At 44.7% G+C, this 21818-nt stretch overlaps 1 protein-coding gene across 2 annotated transcripts in view; it reads right to left on the reverse strand.

Annotated features, from left to right (window-relative positions):
* Positions 1 to 21818, reverse strand: part of NLRC5 (NLR family CARD domain containing 5) — a 286405-nt gene that overhangs the window by 87995 nt on the left and 176592 nt on the right. For both annotated transcript variants that reach the window (XM_077454771.1, XM_077454764.1), the window contains 6 exons: positions 20462 to 20485; positions 19978 to 20061; positions 18626 to 18709; positions 17342 to 17425; positions 10812 to 10895; positions 10542 to 10628 (listed from right to left, as the gene is read on the reverse strand). In XM_077454771.1, coding sequence (XP_077310897.1) covers positions 10542 to 10628; positions 10812 to 10895; positions 17342 to 17425; positions 18626 to 18709; positions 19978 to 20061; positions 20462 to 20485 — 447 coding nt within the window. The remainder of the gene's footprint in view (positions 1 to 10541; positions 10629 to 10811; positions 10896 to 17341; positions 17426 to 18625; positions 18710 to 19977; positions 20062 to 20461; positions 20486 to 21818) is intronic.

The following is a 21818-nucleotide window of genomic DNA, read 5'->3' on the forward strand; positions in this document are numbered from 1 at the left end:
ATATCTGGTTCCTGTAATATGGTTGAAAATCATTGAGAAAAATGGCATGGGTAGCCCTCCCTGCCCATTACCAGCCTATTTGGGTCTTGTACGCATATTAAGGGGAACCCCGTACCCATATTAAAAAAAGGAAATGCGTGTGGCCCCCAGGCCCTATATACTCAGAACAGCAGTATACAGGCGGTGCAAACAAGACAGGGACTGTGTAGGTTTGTTGTGTTAAGTTGAATCTGTTTGTCATTTTCAAGCGGTACATTTTTAAAGTGTAGCTCCAGTCAAAAAAAATATCTTTAAGCTTTTTGGAAAACATAGGGAAGGGTTATCACCCCTGTATAATTTGTTTTGTCGTCCATCTTTTTTCATCTCACTTGCTGTTGTCTCCTTCCGTTTGCAAGTAGGAGATGTTTGTAAATTGGATGTTTGAAAGTAGGGGCCTGCCCTATATGCTCTGCAGAAATGGCGGAACAAGGTGTTGGTTTTGCAACAACATTGTAAGCCCTCAAAGTGACTCTTGGTGGCCGCTGGAGCGCCCTGCTGTGAACGATTATATCAAGAATTGTAATTACATGCCATTGTTGAACAGTGGTAGAAAAATTGACCTTTGGTGGTTGTGGTGCTGGTGCCACAACACTATAAGTCCTCACAGTTACTCTGGGTGGGCACAGGAAGGGGCCCTCCTGTGAAATATTATATCAAGAAATGTAATTACATGTCCCTGTTAAACAGGGGCAGAAAAATTGGGCCTTAGGCACTGGTGCCATCACACTGCAACCTCTGCCATACACTCTAGTTTTATTGCAGGAATTAGCCCTGCTGCAAAGCATTGCATCAAAAATTGTACTTAAACGCCCCTGTTAAACAGGGGCAGAAAAATTGGGCCTTAGGCACTGGTGCCATCACACTGCAACCTCTGCCATACACTCTAGTTTTTTTGCAGGAATTAGCCCTGCTGCAAAGCATTGCATCAAAAATTGTACTTAAACGCCCCTGTTAAACAGGGGCAGAAAAATTGGGCCTTAGGCACTGGTGCCATCACACTGCAACCTCTGCCATACACTCTAGTTTTATTGCAGGAATTAGCCCTGCTGCAAAGCATTGCATCAAAAATTGTACTTAAACGCCCCTGTTAAACAGGGGCAGAAAAATTGGGCCTTAGGCACTGGTGCCATCACACTGCAACCTCTGCCATACACTCTAGTTTTTTTGCAGGAATTAGCCCTGCTGCAAAGCATTGCATCAAAAATTGTACTTAAACACCCCTGTTAAACAGGGGCAGAAAAATTGGGCTGCTGGCATCACCCAGAACCAAAAATGTTCTTCCAACATATCAGCGGAGGAGGAAGAGGATAGACAATCAACATAACAGGACAGTCACTCAGCATCAGCATAGGCAGTCTTGAAGGGATGTGGTATTTCAAAAAAAATTATTCGGTTACATCAGCTTCAGGTGCTTGGTAGCTGTGGGTGATCCAAGACTGATTCATCTTGATGAAGGTCAGTCGATCAACTGATTCGGTGGACAGGCGCACCCTGTGATCGGTAACGAAGCCACCAGCAGCACTGAAGGTGCGTTCCGAAAGAACGCTGGATGCAGGACAGGCCAGGAGCTCAATTGCATACTGTGCAAGCTCTGGCCAGTGATCCATCCTCAAGACCCAGTAAGCCAGAGGATTTTCAGTGGGAAAGGTGTCCAAGTCTGACCTTGCCCCTAGGTATTCCTGCACCATGTAAATTAGACGCTGGCGATGGGTGCTGGAACCAATCATACCTTGGGGCTGCGGACTAAAAAATTGTCTGAACGCATCAGTCAGACGGCCACCTTCTCCACCGCTCCTTCTGACTGATGCCTCAGCAACACGTTGTCCAGGACCAGGAGTTTGTGACCTCCCAGTCTCTGGGAACGCGTTGCACAGAGCTTTCTGCAAGGCCTCCCGGAGATGTCTCATCCTCTGCTCCCTCTGCGATGGCAAGATAAGGTCGGCAACCTTACCCTTGTACCGTGGATCAAGGAGAGTGGCCAGCCAGTAATGGTCCCTCTCCTTGATCCGAAGAATACGAGGATCCTTCCGCAGGCTTTGCAGGATCAGGGAGGCCATGCAGCGTAGGTTAGCTGAGGCATTCGGTCCGGAGTCCTCTGGGTCACTAAGGACAACATGATCCGCAGCTACCTCCTCCCAGCCACGTACAAGTCCACGTGTTTCTTGGGACTGTAAATCATCCCTATAAGACTGCTGCTGCTGATGCTGAGTGCCAGCCTCCACCTCCATGCTGACACAATCATCCTCCTCCTCCTCTTCCTCCTCCTCACCCTCTTCCTGTGTGATGGGTGGCACAGCAGGAACACTGTCTGGATAAAGGGGGCCTTGAGAGGCAAGGAAGTCCTCCTCTTCCTGCCTCTGTTCTGCCTCAAGTGCCCTGTCCATTATTCCACGCAGCGTATGCTCCAAGAGGTGGACAAGAGGTATAGTGTCACTGATGCATGCACTGTCACTGCTCACCATCCTTGTGGCCTCCTCAAACGGTGACAGGACAGTGCATGCATCCCTGATCATGCCCCACTGGCGTGGTGAGAAAAAACCAAGCTCTCCTGACCCTGTCCTGGTGCCGTAGTCGCACAGGTACTCATTGATGGCCCTCTGCTGCGTGTGCAGCCGCTGCAGCATGGCCAATGTTGAGTTCCATCTGGTGGGCATGTCACATATAAGGCGGTTCTTGGGCAGGTTCAACTCCTTTTGGAGCTCAGCCAGCCGAGCACAGGCATTAAATGATCGGCGGAAATGCACACAGACTCTCCTGGCCTGTTTCAGGACATCCTGTAAGCCGGGGTACCTGCCCAAGAACCGCTGCACCACCAGGTTAAGGACGTGAGCTACACAGGGCACATGGGTCAGTTGTCCCTGTCGGAGGGCGGAGAGGAGGTTGGTGCCATTGTCGCAAACCACCATTCCTGGCTTAAGCTGGCGTGGCGTCAACCACCTCTCGGCCTGCCCCTGCAGAGCTGACAAAACATCCGCCCCAGTGTGGCTCCTGTCCCCCAAACAAACCAGCGCAAGCACGGCATGGCATCGTTTTGCCTGCGTACTTGCGTAGCCCCTGCAACGCCTACGGAGCACCGCTGGTTCTGAGGATAGAGCACTGGAAGAGGCCGTGGAGGAAGAAGAAGAGGAGGGGGTGGAGGAGAGAGGTGTGTCACAACCAATAGTAGCATTTTGGAGGCGTGGTGGCGGAACAACCTCCAATACTACTGCACCTTGTCCTGCATCCTTCCCAGCAGCCAGAAGAGTGACCCAATGGGCCGTGAAAGACAGGTAACGTCCCTGTCCATGCCTGCTGGACCATGAGTCAGCGGTAATATGCACCTTACCGCTGACCGCCCTGTCCAGCGAGGCAAGGACATTGCCTTCCACATGCCGGTAGAGAGCCGGAATTGCCTTCCGTGAGAAAAAGTGGCGTTTGGGGACCTGCCACTGAGGAACCGCACATTGTACAAACTCACGGAAGGGGGCCGAATCTACCAACTGAAAAGGCAGCAGTTGAAGTGCTAGCAATTTAGCCAAGCTAGCATTCAACCGCTGGGCATGTGGATGGCTGGGAGTAAATTTCTTCCGCCGGTCCAGCAGCTGGGGCAGGGACATTTGTCTGCTATAATCGGACGTGGATGTACCACTAGCAGAGTTCCCGGAAGCACTTGGCTGTGACACACCTAATTCTACACCTTCATTCCTCTCAGAGCAGGTTTCAGAGAGGACTGAAGGTCTAGTGGGGTTGGAGATGCCAGCTGATGAGGAGCAAGGAGAGGTCCGCTTTGTTCTTTGGTGTGGGTCTTTGAGGTATGCTTGCCAACGAGCTGCATGGCAGGTCAACATATGTCTGGTCAAGCATGTGGTGCCCAAGCGGCTGATGTTTTGGCCACGTGAGATACGCTTGAGACATATGTTGCAAATAGCAGCGGTGCGATCTGATGCACTCGTCTCAAAAAAGGCCCACACCAAAGAACTTTTAGAATAACGCGCAGAGGAAGCGCTCTGCGCAGGCGGAGCTCTGCGGTGTGATTCAGTCGGTGTGCTGCCCCTAAGCTGGCCCCCGGAGGGCATCCTGCCTCGTTGGACATGTGCCTCCTCCTCCTCCTCCTCCTCCTCCCTCCTTCCAGGCACCCATGTGGAGTCAGTGCCCTCATCATCCCCTCCCTCTTCATCGCTGTAGCAAACCTGGCAGTATGCTGCAGCTTGTGGAACATTACTGCCAGATTGCTGTCCTTCTTGAGCATCCCCTCTCTCTGTGCTCACGCTACTGCCTTCCTCTAGCTGAGTGTCATCATCAGAGCCCACCAAACACTGGGCATCCTCCTGGAGCATGTACCCAACACTGTGCTCAAAGAGTTCAGGAGACTCCTCAGGAGGACGTGGTGGGTCTAGGGAAGGAGTCACTGATGATGACATTGAGAGGAGGGACGACGATGTGTTGGCAGCTGCTTTTCTACTACCCTGAGACTGGGTGAGAGAGAATGAGGAGGATGAAGAGGGCTTGGTCATCCACTCTACCAAGTCGTTGGCATGTTGCGGTTCAACATGTCCAGCTGCAGAAAAGAAGGACAAGCATGTCCCATGGCCACGTGCTGATGACAATGCACCGCGTCCCCGACCAGCACTGTTGTCTCTAGACACAGAGCCTGCTTGCCCTCTTTTATCGGCTCGCGCCTGTCTGCCTCTCCTTGCTGGCCTTCCAGACATGGTAATGGCCTGAAGGGAGTTGGGTAAAACAGTAGTTGGGTAGTTTATATTGTGCTGGAGGCACACAACACCCACTAACTCCTGCAGATGCCTTTTTTATAGAACAGCAGAGTTAAAGGGGTATATACAGATGTATACTGTGCTGTGCTGGAAGCACACACAACTTCCAATAACTCCAGCAGATGCCAATCGGGCCCAAATACAGAACAGCTATGTAGGTGGATAATAGCGGTATGTACTGGGTACAGAGCAGGCACACAGCACGCACTATCTCCTGAGTGACACTGCTGACTGCAAGCTCTATTGTTAAAGATGGACCACTAGCTATATAGGTGAGGTGAATATCACGGTGTATACTGCGGTCAGGGCACGCAGACAATAACAAGAAAACAGCAGAGTTAAAGGGGTATATACAGCTGTATACTGTGCTGTGCTGGAGGCACACACAACTTCCAATAACTCCAGCAGATGTCAATCGGGCCCAAATAGAGAACAGCTATGAAGGTGGATAATAGCGGTATGTACTGGGTACAGAGCAGGCACACAGCACGCACTATCTCCTGAGTGACACTGCTGACTGCAAGCTCTATTGTTAAAGATGGACCACTAGCTATATAGGTGAGGTGAATATCACGGTGTATACTGCGGTCAGGGCACGCAGACAATAACAAGAAAACAGCAGAGTTAAAGGGGTATATACAGCTGTATACTGTGCTGTGCTGGAGGCACACACAACTTCCAATAACTCCAGCAGATGTCAATCGGGCCCAAATAGAGAACAGCTATGTAGGTGGATAATAGCGGTATGTACTGGGTACAGAGCAGGCACACAGCACGCACTATCTCCTGAGTGACACTGCTGACTGCAAGCTCTATTGTTAAAGATGGACCACTAGCTATATAGGTGAGATGAATATCACGGTGTATACTGCGGTCAGGGCACGCAGACAATAACAAGAAAACAGCAGAGTTAAAGGGGTATATACAGCTGTATACTGTGCTGTGCTGGAGGCACACACAACTTCCAATAACTCCAGCAGATGTCAATCGGGCCCAAATAGAGAACAGCTATGTAGGTGGATAATAGCGGTATGTACTGGGTACAGAGCAGGCACACAGCACGCACTATCTCCTGAGTGACACTGCTGACTGCAAGCTCTATTGTTAAAGATGGACCACTAGCTATATAGGTGAGGTGAATATCACGGTGTATACTGCGGTCAGGGCACGCAGACAATAACAAGAAAACAGCAGAGTTAAAGGGGCATATACAGCTGTATACTGTGCTGTGCTGGAGGCACACACAACTTCCAATAACTCCAGCAAATGACAATCGGGCTCAAATAGAGAACAGCTATGTAGGTGTATATAGTGGTATGTACTGGGTACAGAGCACGCAGACAGCACGCACTAACACTACTGACTGCAAGCTCTATTATTAAAGCTAGATCACTAGCTATATAGGTGAGGTGAATATAGTGGTGTATACTGCGGTCAGGGCACAGACAGTAACCACTACACAAGAGCAAAATAGTAAATCAGCCAAAAACGATTGGTGTGTAACTGTGTTGAAGGTACACAGAACACCCACTGCTTCAGATGCTAACAAACACTACACGAGGCCGCCTGAAAGGCAGCTTTATATAGTGTGGGGCGTGCACTACACTGTCTGAGCTATGATTGGCCACAGGCAGGATGCCTGTGACCAACCATTGCTCTTCCCGCTACTGGCGCTGCGATTGGCCAAGCATGCGGGGTCACAGTGCATGCTTGGCCAATCGTGAGACAGCAATGCATTGCGCCATCGCAGTGCATTGTGGGCCACACGAATTTTGCCGCGAACGGCCCAAACGTTCGGAATTCGGCGAACTCACGAACGACCGATGTTCGAGTCGAACATGCGTTCGACTCGAACACGAAGCTCATCCCTAATGGCCAGCTTTTCACTGTGCAGTGGTGCCTCCAAACAGGGTCCTTTGAATGAGCCACAGGAGCTGCAATGTAACAACATGCTTGGAGAATTAGCCCACAAATGCAACCTGTGGCTGCAGGAAATAAAATCACTGACTGTGTTAATGGGGGAATAACTCCTGTTAAGCTATTGTGTTCTCCAGGCGGGGAGAGGGGTTAGCGTGGGGAGTCCTCCTGCCAGGAGAGCACAGTGATTACTGCTGGTGGCTATAGCCGCTGGCAATAATTGCATGCTGAAAATCAGACATTCTCATTGTACCCAAGTTAATCGATGGATCAACTTAGGTACATTCATCCTGACCATAGATGGATTGAATTGCGGCAGGTCCCTGCTGAGCAAGCCAAGATTCAATATATGTATGGCCGGCTTTAGATGGACAAATACATTTAGATCAACTTTAGATCAACTAATTTAAGACCTAATTCTAGCTAACACTTTTTAGGCAGTTACAGCAACAGTTTATTTTTTATTTTTTTAATAAAAGTTTTAACTATATGTATGTCAGTGTTAGATGAATTGAGTCAACTTTTGCTGGAAGCTTGGTCTTTTAAAGGAAATGGGGAAAAAAAACTGTTTAAGTTGCAGGACACACATCTATGTTACAAGAAAGATTTAGAGAAAAAATATTGTTGTATGCTCAGGCATGTTCGCAACCCGCACCTGCAGAGCCCGCCAGGAAGTTGGCACTGCAGAGCGCTGATTGCAGGCAGTGAGACATTTTCCCAATCCGTGGCTGCAGAGCTCGAGAAATGTCTCACTGCCTGTGATTAGCGCTGTGCAGTGCCGACTTTCTGGTGGGCTCTGCATGTGTGGGTTGCCTGAGCTCATCCATAGTTATTACTAGTGAAAGACTGCATTATTTGTGTTTGTTTTTTTCCCATGGTGCATAAAGGAGAGCACTTTGCGCATGCATTAGGTGGGGAGGGATGCTGGAGGTGCTTGTTCATGGATTTGCCAGAGCTATGCATCTGGTGATAGGTGTGTCCTGCCATCTTCAGGGTGAATTGGGGAGGACAATCCAGGCCATACCAGGCCACATACCCTCAACATGGGAGGGGTATTTTGCCAGAGGGGCACCCCCCCCCCCCAACAAAGCACTTTGTCCCCATGTTGATGAGGACAAGGGCCTCTTCCCCACAACTCTGGCCCAGTGGATGTGGGGGGTCTGCGGGTGGGGGGCTTATCGGAATCTGGAACAATAAGGGGGGTTCCTAGATACAAGCCCACCCCCCCCCTTTTGAATGAGTACCCCTATTCATTTGCAATAAAGAATAGTGCTGCGCTGTAATCAATCAATATGATAAAATAGTGCAAATGCGCAAAAATAAAGTGACCAAGTGCAAAATACCAAATACTAATAGATAGAGGTGATGCCTGTAACCAATCAACAATAGGAAACCTCAATAGTTGATAAAGGCAGCAGGTATACAGTACGGTCATACTGTGTTGAGGGTGAAATCCAGATTGAAGGGGATCAAGAAGGTTATTTTTAATGAGGTGGTCACTCAGTTGGTTGTAAACCAGGCGTTCAAGGAGTTTAGAGGAAAAGGGGAGCAAGGAGACAGGGCGTAGGTTGTTAAGATTGGTAGGGTCCAAGGATGGCTTTTTAAGTATGTGGGTGACCAGTGCATGTTTTAGAGCATTGGGAAAAATGCCAGAGGTGAGGGAGAGATTGAAGATGTGAGTTAGAGAGTGTAGGACAGAGTCAGAGGGCGACCATAGTGTTTGAGAGGGAATAGGGTCCAGGGGGCAGGTGGTTTGGTGGGCGTTAGAAATTCCAAGCAACATTGTCAGCCATTCCTGAGTTCTCCATTGTGAACTACAGAACACCTCCACTATCCTCATCTCCATAACATATGAATTGCTCATGTCTGTGACCGGTTTTATTCAATAAAAGCGTTTGTTACCCCAACACTATATATTCCTGATATGTGCCTGCTGTACCATATACGTGTATGAGAAAGTATCCTGTCCTCTTTGTATTGCTTCCTTTGTGTGAAATCCCTGGTGTTCCTGCCAGTCCCTCTGCTTTCCTATTTAAAACTGACCACATTAAGGAGAGCACACCGTGGTCAGTTCTCTAGCTATGCTGGGAACTCAGGCCGCGTACACACGGGCGGACTGTTCGCCCAACTTTGTTTGTCAAACAGTTTCGGCAAACAGTCCGCTCAAAATTAGCATGGACGGACATGGCCACACACGGCACTTTTTGAGCGGACTGTTTCAGCGAACTGTTTGCCAAACAGTTCGCTCAACTTTTGAAATGAACGGACTCACCCACGTAAGGCGGAGGCAAATCCGCCCATTTCGAGCGCGTGTACAGGTAGGCGGGGCCCGCGAAGGAGACGTCGCGGGCTCCGCCGCCTGGAATGGACTTAAAGGGGAACCCCAACGCCGAAAAAAATCGGCGTGGGGGTTCCCCCAAAGTCCACAACAGACCCTTGTCCGAGCACGCTACCCGGCCGGCCAGGAAAGGGGGGCGAGCGAGCGCGCCCCCCCTCCTGAGCCGTACCAGGCCGCGTGCCCTCAACATGGGGGGTGCCTTGGGGAAGGGGGGGCCGCGCGGCCCCCCCACCCCAAAGCACCTTGTCCCCATGTTAATGAGGACAAGGGCCTCTTCCCGACAACCCTGGCCGTTGGTTGTCGGGGGTCTGCGGGCGGGGGGCTTATCGGAATCCGGGAGCCCCCTTTAAGAAGGGGGCCCCCGGATACCGGCCCCCCACCCTATGTGAATGAGTATGGGGTACAATGTACCCCTACCCATTCACCTGTGAAATAAAGTACAAAAAAAAACACAACACAGAGAAAAAATATTTTATTGCACAGCTCCGGGGGTCTTCCGTCTTCGGGGGTCTTCTCGCCGGACTCCTCCGCTATCTTCGTGTAGCTCTTTTACTAGCGGAGGAGCCCGGCTTTCTTCCTCCCCGCCGCCGGCCTCTTCTCCCGACTTCGGGGGTCTTGTCCCCCTCTTCGGTTCTTCTGCCGGGCCACCGCGCCTTCTTGTAGCTCTTTTGCAGGCGGTGGCCCGGTCTTCTGTCGCCGCTGCCTTCCGTTCTTCTGTCGCCGCCTTCGGTTCTTCTGCCGGGCCACCGCGCCCTCTTGTAGCTCTTTTACAGTGCGGCTCAGGAGGGGGGGCGCGCTCGCTCGCCCCCCTTTCCTGGCCGGCCGGGTAGCGTGCTCGGACAAGGGTCTGTTGTGGACTTTGGGGGAACCCCCACGCCGATTTTTTTCGGCGTTGGGGTTCCCCTTTAAGCCCATTCCAGGCGGCGGAGCCCGCGACGTCTCCGTCGCGGGCCCCGCCTACCTTCACACGTGCTCGAAATGAGCAGACTTTCCTCCGAGCGGGAACAGTTTGCTCATTTCGAAAGTAGCCTACACACGGGCGGACTGTTCGCTCAAACACAGTTTCAGCGGACAGTTTTTCGGAATTTCCGAAAGACTTTGTCCGTCAAACTGTCCGCTGAAAGCCCACACACGAGCGGACTGTCCGCCCAAACACTGTTCAGCGGACAAGGTTGGGCGAACAGTCCGCCCGTGTGTACGCGGCCTCAGTGTACTCTCCTCCAATGATCAGACTTGTCCTGACCCCCCCCCCCCCCCACCATTGCACTGGGCAGCTCATTGTACTGCTGATTCTCCTCCCCCAGCTCTTATGCAGCTCAGAACACAGAGAATGTGATTTTTTTTTATATATCTATACAAAAATGTTTTCCTTTCATTTCTATTTTGAACTGGATGGATTGCTTTACAAGATGATCGTTTACAATCACTTTGATAAACCATCTGTCAATTAAATAAACAGTAATGAATACACTTTGAGCTGTCAGTTAGTTTCTTACTGTATTTCCTGAAGTTCTGGACACTTGGATAGTTCTGCAAGAAACTGTCTCCCTCCATCAGTAGTTCCCACGAAGCAACCAGATACACTACATAGATAGGGACATATGTAATGTTTATAACTGAAGCAGTGTAAAATAAGTCAACATAGAAAAAAATATATTTTGATTCTGCAATACTTAGTAAATAACCATAGAGTAGTCACTGAAGATTACTATTAGGAGATTATTTAAATAAAGTTAATCCTTGATCTACATAACAACCCAACTTACTTTATGGCTTTGAAATTCCTCTTCTGAGTCAGTAAATTGTTAATGGCTAAAGCCCCCTCTTCACCAATGTCATTATCAGATATCCTGTAAAAAAAATATGTATCAAAATATACAGAATGCAAACATGTCTTTATCAGTAATTAGGCGACTGGGCAATTGCTTGTTTTTTCATTTAAATGGGTTTTCCCACTTTAAAATTTCAAGTTTATTTTTAACATTGACAATTAAAAGGGTAGGAGCACTTTTGGAAAGAAACTGTGACACCCCAGCCCCATCATTTTCATCAAATTAAAGTGTTACTAAACCCACTACAGTAAAATCAGTCTGTATTTGCAGTAAAGCATGCTTGCTATACTTACTGTGGAACCTAGGGGGTTAATTCTGCGTATTGTGTAAAAAGGCTGTTTGATCTTGTCTTCTCTGATCCTCTCCTTCTTCCACTGTCACCAATCCATCTCTTGATAGTACAGAGCCTTGGAGGCACATGCTCAGATTGGTGTATATTGCTAGAGAGTTTTTTTCTTGGTAGGGTGCATGTGACTGACACAGGGCCAATCAGCACTGTCCAGGGGAATGTCAGGGGTCCTGTAGCCTCATAGGAAAATCAGATCAGAATGAAAACTCCTCCTACAGGCTTTAACCAGACACTGATAGAAGTCAAAAGACTGATATCTACTGCTGATGAGAAAAGATATTTAGCAATTTATATTTACTAAAATATTTGCATTTTTGTGTTCTTTGTAATGTAGGAGACCAGATATAGCGAATGCAGGGTCCTGGGTTTAGTAACACTTTAACCAGAAATGACTTTACATGACAAATCCAACTCCCTGGCGGTATGATTATTTCAGATTTTAGGTGCTAAAAGCGGTACCATTATTTTGCATGGAAATTTGGTGTTTTATATTTTAGGCCTCTAATTCTTGGAAATGATTCACTTAAATCCATCCAAACAAGAGTCTAATAGACATCCCGGGTATGATAAAATTTGAAATATGAAATCATAAATTATAATATAATAATTATATATATATATATATATATATATATATATATATATATATATATATAATAAAATAAATAACTATAAATAATTATAACAAATAATAATATAATAATAATAAAAATTATTCAATAATGTAATCAAATCAAAAACACTGAAATGTGCTGAGTTGTAGAATTGTCGCTGTCATTACTTTTAGTGTTTGATGATTTCCCCACAAATTACTATCGCTCAATTCTGTGAGTGAGTCTGATTCATTATCGCTGTTTTATAGCTGGTCTATAACCCCTTTTGATGTAAACGGAAATTTTTTGGTTGCTATGGACAATCTCCAGTTTCCTGGCAGAAAGAACAGTATTTAGAATATAAAACTGCATGCAGGACACTGGACAAACCTCTAGGGACAAAGGGGATGTGTAATTATTTGATACAGTACACTGTATCTATACTGTGTTTTTTACTTTTTGAATTTGGTGCCGAAATCAGTCCCTGTGCGTTGCAACGCTCGCAGGGAACGGAGCTCCGCACTGTCACAGATCGAGCGAGACACGGCGGCTCGCTGATCACATCAGGGTGACTTCGCTGGATCCAGGGGACAAGGTAAGTAACCCCGTCCATGGATTCAGCGATGCAATCCCAAGTCTGGCTCGGGAATACCGCTTATGGTAATGAAATCTTACCCCGAGCCAGACTCTGGAATACCGCCAGGGAGGTTACGCCCAGCACATATACCTTGGATGGCCATCACTCCCTTCAAATGGAACCATCATAAACAGGATATTTTCCATGGATCTTGAAGAAGTTAACACTACTGCAGCTAAGGGCACTCTGGGCAGTAAGAACCTGAGGTCTGTACTTTTATTTCCTTCTTTTCTAGAAGTGCACTTACCCTTTAAAATTATAACTATTTGGTATTTTTCACAATGCAGCTTACCATGCTATCTGCATCTCAGAATAATGGAGCTCTCTAATGTCTGTAGTATGTATGCCTATAAGTAAGCACTGCCTCTTCTGTTTTTATTAGGAAAATTAGCATGGGGAAGAAATCAAAGATCCTCATGTTATCTCTTGGCAAAAGGTAATAAACAAATACATTTTCTCATATGAGTGGCTTTTAAAGCTTTAGATAAGTTCTTGCTGAAGGACAGAATGGACAAATAGAAGGCAATAGCAAAAAGGGGCCCCTGGTGTGCAATACATCTCTTTTCAGCTCCGCTCGGTTAACAAAATTATAAATTGTAAAGTGATGTTTTTATTAATTTTATATTGTTTAAAACCACTATGGTATACACTGAAATTCACTCTCACCCAGTGCAAAGATGTACAAAAATGCATTGAGCCTACCTACTGGGCCAGAGCGTTAAAATATGCACTACTACAAATAGAGTGAAATATCCAGGCTGATTATATGAGAAGGGGTCTGTGTATAATGGTTTCTAGAATAATGGCAGTTCTGTAGTCAAATAAATATTAAAGAGTCTTTTTTTATCTGCATTTTAGGCCAAATGTTATTATTATCCCCTTTGTGACTAAGGTAAAACAAATGTTAATGCCTAACCATAATTTTGCTACTTTGACATGTGTTAGTAAAACTGTACATATCATCACAACTACTTGCAACCAAGTGGATTATGCCTTTTTTTCAGGACAAATTGGGCTTTCATTTGGTGGTAAATGGTAACAGATATCTCCTGATTTTTATAATTGTCAAAAGAAAACTGGCCCAAAATAATAAAACAAAATCCTTTTTTTATTTTTTTTATTTAGCTATATATTCTTGCTATTACCATAATCTACCACCTAAGAACAACCTAAAATAAATTCTCCATCTCCTGACGATCGCAGCGATATCACATGTGTATGTTAGTTGTTGATTGTACCCAGAGCAGGGCACAGAAACAAGCATTTTGCTCTTTTTATACCCTGCCTAAAAACACTGGCACCAATTGTTTTAAAAAAAAGTTCTACCCAAAATATGCTGACCATGACCTTTGACCATGACCGTGACCTTTGACCATGAAACTAACCCTGCCAAACCTTGATCTAGATATTTTTTCTCTTTTATTTTATTTTTTATACACTTTTGTTTGTTTATTACTTCCTCTCCTGCAAAAAGAGAAAGATGCAATGTATCTTTCTCTTCATTAAGAAGAGGAAGTAAGCACAAGGGCAGGCTCACAGTGACTGATCACATTAATAGCCAATAAGAGGCTATCACATCGATCAGGTGACCCGGAAACCAGGAGTTCTGGGTCCCGATCGTTAGTATGAGACCCAGGCTCTCATCTCTCTGCTGGGAGAGTGCTGTTCAGTATGCTCCCAACACAAAGAGAGGTACACATATATGCAGCCCCACTGATAAAAACCCACTTCTTTGAGGTCGCATATATGCATGCGGTCGTCAGGAAGGGGTTATTATACAAGATTTATGTAGCACCAACAGTTTGTGCAGAGCTTTACAAAATGATACATAAAAGTGTATATTCGACTGAAGAATGTCCCTTGTTAAGAAAAAGTATTTTTGCATATGGCTGAACAGAATAGTATGGGAACAAAGGATAGATGAGTCCATTATGGGCTGCTGATAGGACCACAAGTGTATGGGCAAAGCAAAGGTTATTTTTAAAGCCTGACATTTCTGCTCTGACAAAGTCAGAATACATGTAAATACCAAAAAAATTAAGTCGTTCCTGAGAGGTAAGGCTGCCTTACCATACCATTTCAAGAATGGGGATTTTTTTTATTTATTAATTCTTTATTTCGTTTTATAAATTTTCCAGCATACAAGAAAATATAAAGCAGTTAAAATTACAAACAATCTTTATTTAACCACTTGCTTACTGGGCACTTAAACCCCCCTCAGTCCCAGACCAATTTTCAGCTTTCAGCGCTGATGCACTTTGAGTGACAATTACGCGGTCATACAACACTGTACCCAAATGAAATTTTTATCATTTTTTTCCCACAAATAGAGCTTTCTTTTGGTGGTATTTAGTTACAGCTCGGAGTTTTATTTTTTGCTCAACAAACAAAAAAAGATGCAAAAAAAAAAAATCATGTTTTAATAGTTTGTTATAAAATTTTGCAAACGGGTCATTTTTCTCCTTCATTGAAGTGCGCTGATTAGGCGGCACTGATAGGCTGCATTGGTGGGCACTGATGGGCTGCATTGGTGGGCACTGATGGGCTGCATTGGTGGGCACTGATAGGCTGCACTGGTGGGCACTGATAGGCATAGTTAAGGCGGCACTAATAGGCACAGATAAGGCGGCACCGATGGGCACAGATAAGGCGGCACTGATGGGCAAAGATGGGCACAGATAAGATGGCACGGATGGGTGGCACGGATAAGTGGCACGGATGGGTGGCACGGATGGGCACTGATAGGTACCACAGATAGATGGGACTGATGGGCACTGATAGGTGGCACTGATAGGTGGCTCTGATAGGTGGCACTGCTGGGCACTGATGGGCGGCACTGCTGGGCACTGATGGGCGGCACTGCTGGGCACTGATGGGCGGCACTGGGGTGCAGCACCTTTGAGGCAGATTTTGGGTGGCACTGTGGGTGGCACTGCTGGGTGGCACTGTGGGTGGCACTGTGGGCACTGCTGGGTGGCACTGTGGGCACTGCTGGGTGGCACTGTGGGCACTATGGGCACTGCTGGGTGGCACTGACAGGGGGGCACTTACTTTATTTCAGGATGGCACTGCGGGTGGCAGGTGGGCACTGGCAGGGGGCAGGTGTCCGCTTGAATTGCTGGCCGTGATCGGGACTGATGTCCCGAACACGGCCGCCGGCGATCGGCTTTTTTTTTTTCTCCTCGCGCTGTCAGCGCGAGGAGGAATACTAGCCGATTACCGGCTCCGTTTTATCACATGATCAGCTGTCATTGGCTGACAGCTGATCACGTGATAAGGGGTCGGGATCGACCCCTTACACGGATCGGTGATCAGGCGAGTCTCACGGACTCGCCGATCACAGAGCGGGCCGCGCGCGCCCCTCAGGGGGCGCGCAGGCCGCTCGTAACCGGGACGACGTCAATAGACGTAGTCCCGGCAATCTAGGTCCGCGCTAATGCCGTCATTCGGCAATAGCGCGGATCCCAAGTGGTTAAACCCTCTCTTTTCCCCAGCCCCCCGTGCACCTATATTTCAATCCTAAAAGGCCTTTCCCTTACTTTTCTTATCCTCTCCCCTAATCCTCCCTTCTCCACGCCTCTCTCCGATCTTTTTTTTTTTAGTTCATTGAATTATCTCCCTCACATATCTCCAAGAACTTTTAAACTTATCCCACTTTTTCCATTTGTCCTTCCGGTCTACCTCTTCTAATTGGTCCTCCTCGCATTCTTCCTCCCTCTCTAATTTTTGTACTATGTTTACTCCAAATATCCACTCACAAATTTTTGGGCTTTCTGTTGTCTCACAGTTCTAATTGTCCCGTGGAATAAACACGTCCATGGGTCCGCTGAAATAGTTTCGTTAGTAATTAATTTTATAAGTTCTAAGATCTCTACCCAAAACTTTTTAATGATGGGGCACTCCCACCATATGTGGAGCATTGTACCTTTGATTTTACACCATCTCCAACACTCGGAGGACCTCTCTTGCTGGAAATTACTAATTCTATCAGGCATATAATACCATCGCGCCAAGCATTTGTAATTTGTTTCAACCATCTTGGAGTCTATCGCTGAGCCATGTGTCAGTTTCCAATTTTTTTCTAGCCTAGGTTTAGTGCAGTTAATTCCTATTTCCCTTTCCCAATTCTTGACATATGGAGGGACCTCCGCTCCCTCTCCGTCTGAAAGGATTTTATAAAGTCGTGCAATGTTATTTTTTGAATTTCCCTTCACAACGATTCTCTCCATCGTAGTATAATCCTCTGTGGTGTGAATTGGGATTGGTAATTTTGGTTATTTCCCCACAAAATGTTTCAATTGGTTGTACCTCCATATGTCAATTTTCATCACCTCTGTGTCTTTTTGAAGTTCTTGTAACGTGCAGATTTTACCATTGTTTACTACGTCTTTCACTTGGCTGTACACTTTGCATGGAAATATTCCTCCGATCCTAGTGAAGGGCCTAGTGAACATGGCAAAAACCTACTTTGCAAAGAATACCCAACATTGTACACATTACGTGTTTATGTACGCAGGCAGAACAACTCAAGATCAAGCACGCATGAGTCCCCCCATAGCAAATGGCTAACTATGAGGGCACTCGCAGGAGAAGAGGGGCCAGGAGTGCCAATGGGGGGAGCCCAGAAGAGGAGGTTTAGGGCTGCTCTGTGCAAAACCATTGCACAGATAAGGTAAGTATGATATGTTTGTTTTTTTTTGTTTTTTTTAATTAAAGGTTTTGAATCACTTTAATGTACTCATCTTAATGCAAAATGATCAGGTAATAAATGGAAAATGACCCGTCCAGAGCTTTTAGTACTCTAAATATTTTAAATGCTCTGATGCTGGAATGAAAGTAAAAAGAACTTCTGCAGATTTGAAGCTAGAAGTTAACAGAAACTTACATGATGTTTAAAATGGAATTGCAGAATCTAATTCTTTCTGCCAGTGATGTCACTCCAATGTGGGACATGTTTACATGTGCCAATCTGTAAATCAAATGCAAAAAGAGGTCAAATGAACATCAAGAACTCCACAATTAAACGCAACAGTTAAACAATTGCAGGGTATTTATATCTGCTTTTGATGACTAAATATTAATTTTACGAACTGTCTAAAGAACAATCGTTCTGTGGCCAGATCTTCCATCCATCAGATTCTGTTTCAATCATTTTTCTTCATTTTAACAAGTAGCTAACATGCTATTGTTCCGCCCACGCAGGGGCTTAGCTTTGACAGTGGGGACAAGAGTTAGCTAACAAAGGTAGATAAAGTGCAGCAGCATGAAACGAGAACTATTGTAACAACTGGAGATAGGTCTTTTCATAACGCCATGAAGGCCAAGGAATCCTGGGGAGGTTTCCTACAACAATGGAGTGTCCGCTAGGCCCACCAATATCCACACAATGGTGTAATTTATAGCCTATACCGAACTAAGAAGAAGAGATAAATCAAAAATTAGGAGAAAAATACTTAGAAATGTGGCGCTAAGGAGAGAGAGCCATCCATCAGATTCAACCACCCTATGCAATAAGTGCAGTGTTCATGCTAAAACCCCAAAAATGGCAGACCTCATACTGTCCATCATTTTTTATGAAAAAAATATTTTATCTATGACCAGCTTAAGTCATAAATAAGCTTTTTTACCCTACAAATAAATTATATTTCAGTTAAGGGTGTTCATGAGGACCTGAATCACTGACTTGCTTCTATATATCTTGGCAACTCCCATAAGCTTCCATAGTCACTCTCAACTACCAAGAAGACTTTTTCTGCTGAAGCAAATTAATCAAAATGCTTCCTAATGCATTCTCTGAAATGTAAAATACATGGAAAATAGGAGTGTTGAGTGTCTCCTATTCCCTTATCCCTGTTGACTGAGTCAAGTGATTAGACCTTAGTCATTGGGACTGACCCCTAGTTAAATGAAAATTAATAGCTGAAGTATCCAAAAAAATGCCCATACATTGTAGATCATTCATTTGTTCATCTGACTAATTTTTCTCAGCTGGGGTTACAGCAGCAAATGTTGCCCTAATGTATGTAAGTACAGTATGTACTGTATATCAGCAATACTAATGGCAGGATCTTACCTAAGCTTCTGTAATAACTGAATATACAAATAAAATGTCATTAAATCATTAGAATTTGAAAAAATTTACAGATTATACATTATTAGAAACACTCACTTTATTGTCAGTAAGGAGGGCATTGAAGTCAGAAATCCTGCTACAGCTTGGACTCCTATATCACCTAGGCTGGTGTTGGATACACTGTAAAGTATAACAAGGGAAAGCATCAGAATAAAGCTTGTTGCTGATCATTTCCAGCACTCAACAGTAGAGCCAAGTTAAAAGAATTTATCTGATTGTGATATACTGTAGCTGAACTCTATTCAGCTATTGGCATATTAAGTCCCACCCCAAATCTTTAGACTACTCCCCAATATTTAGATGTCTGGTGACCACTTGAAAGCCCCCACCTGTTTCTGGACCATAAAAAAAGACAACCCCATGAAGTCAGGGCAAGTGAGAAGCATGGTAGTGACCCAGTTTCTTTCTTGTACTTATTTATTTGCAGGACTATTTTGACCAGAATAATTGTGTTTATAAGTTGATATTATTCAGTAATGTAAAAAAAAACTAGGGCTGTGGAAATTAAAGATTAATTCCTTGATTAATCAATTAATTCTTTTGATCGATCAAAATTCTTTTGATCAGTAATCACCTCTTCACCGGCTTCCGGGTCTTCAGGAAGTTCCGTGGGAGATCTGGTGATGTCACGGACATCAACGTCACTGGAATCCTCCCCCCTTCCCAAAGTGCCTCCATCTGCTAATGAAGGGAAGAGGGCAGGAGTCCAGTGACATTGAAGTGCTGATTGAACTTAACATGTACGGGGGAGGAGCTACGCATGATGTCACCCGCTGCTGCCCTACGGAACTAACACGGTTGTCGGCTTTACATGCTGTGTTTTTATCATCTTTATGTGACTAGTTTGTGTTTGAACACAAAAATTAAATCTTGTACTTAAGCGGTGAGCACTTAGATCTTTTCTTTCTACCCATGACCTGGTGTCCTTGCTGAGATCTAAGGAGACGTGAGAGAAGTTTATGGTCCGTGTTAACCCTTTTGATACCCGCTTGCATGACCACCTGTTTGCACAGGGGTCCATGCCATAAGGTGAGAGTGATTAGTTAGACCGGAGGTGGAGGGATTGTCACGCTACTGTATGAATTTAAAACGTATTTGTGTGAACTGTGAAGTTAAGTCATGGATTGTGGAAACAAACTAGTGTCGGTGATTGTATATAGTGTATACTACATTTACCACTGACTAATGCAGAGTTGCAATGCAAGGAGATCAGCTAAAATTAGTTGGATCTGTATGTGAGAAATCGAAATTCGTCAATTAATCAATTTAAAAAAAATAGATTAATCGAACACGAAAATTTTAATCAGTAACAGCCCTAAAAAAAAACAAATGTATTTGTGTGTATATATAAATATAAATATATATATATATTCAACTTTCCAACTTACTCCAGCTCGGTAAGACAGGGGCCATGCACACTACTAAAAAGTGAGTGTAGAAAAGACACATTTTGCATGTCTGCTTTACTGAACCTGAGGAATAAAAGAGACACAATAAATACAGGACAGAAGTGAGAAACTGACATTTCAATGGTATGAAAATTGGCCAACCATGTCCCCCTATCGCTGGAGATATTCTTTATCCCCGTTATATTCTACAAGGTTTTATAAAGCCACTTTGGTATTGAAATACTAAATTAGCGCACCATAACGTTATGCCTAGATTTCACAGTTATACATTTTAATTAAATTAATTACACCTTTTATAATTTTTTTTTAAATTTGAATTGAACTTATCGTCACAGGATTTCAACTTGAGAATGGTTCAAATCTAAGTAAAAAGCTATAGTGAACCTTATTAAAAGACTTGTCCCTCTAACCATTAACTGAAGATGTACATTATATTTAATTTTTTAAACAAATGTCGCCTTACCTTAATGACTTTAGTCCTGGAAAACTTGAAATGAAAATAAGAGAATATCAGTATACAGACATTCACCATCCATTTCTTATTCTTCTAGTAAAAAGGTGTTTTTTTAATTCTTTTGTATTGGACTAAATGTAATTTATTTTGCTACACTCCTTGCAAATGTCCTGTATTGTTTTAAAATCTATCCAAACCTATTTACGGCATTTGGCTATCGAGCCAGTACTGAAAATGATTTATTTGCAGACATGGTAAACACTGAAGGTAAGTAAGACAATGAGGTGGGGGTTAGTGGATCTGTTCAGTAGCTCAGGAGAGATGAGAATGGGGGGGGGGGGTTAACCCTTAAAGAGCAGGGTTACTGTTAATGCAAGTTTGTGTCAAGAGCTCAAGCAATGCAGTGTTAGGTGGGGCTTTAGTGTAGGCACCGAGGACTGTTACGTACCATCCAATTGTTAAGTTTCAAGAAACTCAATCATATGTAAGACATATGAATATTTCCTTTTTCCATTTATATTTAGTGAAGGTAGATAAATAGATAAGATTATTTTTTGTTTATGAAAAACAGTTCTTATACAAAAGAGTTAACCCGTGAACAGTGTTCTTTGCATAGGTACCCCAACATTATGTTGTCCATTGAAATGAGCTGACAGTCAGGTGACAATCTCCTTTATATATGTACTCTAATGCCCCATACACGTGGTCGGAAATTCCGATGGAAAAAGTCTGATCGGATTATGGTGTCGGAAAATCCGATCATGTGTGGGCTCTATCAGGCTTTTTCCGTCGGAATTTCCAGATGGAAAAAGTTTGAGAGCTGGATCTAAAATTTTCCGACAACAAAATCTTATCTGACTTTTTCCGATTGTGTGTAGAGAATTCTGATGCACAAAGTGCCACGCATGCTCAGAAAAAATTTGGAGATGAAAGCTATTGTCTACTGGGCTCAACATAGTCCCGTCGTACGTTTTGTACGTCACCTCGTTCCGAACGATCGGATTTTCCGACAACTTTGTGCGACCGTGTGTATGCAAGACAAGTTTCGGACAAAATCTGTTGGAAAAATTCTGACGGATTCTGTGGTTGGAATTTCCGACCGTGTGTATGGGGCATAACACTGTTTCATTGGATGCTCAAGATCTGCCAGAACTGGCACTGTCATGGTAATACATTTGTAGCTCTGGGATCTATTTGGAGGAGTGCTGACATTGTTTTTTTTTTTTCCATTTCTTTATGGCTTTTTTTGATATCATGTTTACAAAAAACGAGAAACAGTTCTCGCCAGCACTTAATATAATACACAATGATACAAAAATACAAAATGGTGTTTGTTTAGCTTTTGCTTGTCCTGTGCGGTTTAGCA

Source organism: Lithobates pipiens, unplaced genomic scaffold (assembly GCF_037356315.1).
Source record: "Lithobates pipiens isolate NorthernLeopardFrog02 unplaced genomic scaffold, aLitPip1_a1.2 Scaffold_10, whole genome shotgun sequence".
NCBI classification, from domain to species: domain Eukaryota; kingdom Metazoa; phylum Chordata; class Amphibia; order Anura; family Ranidae; genus Lithobates; species Lithobates pipiens.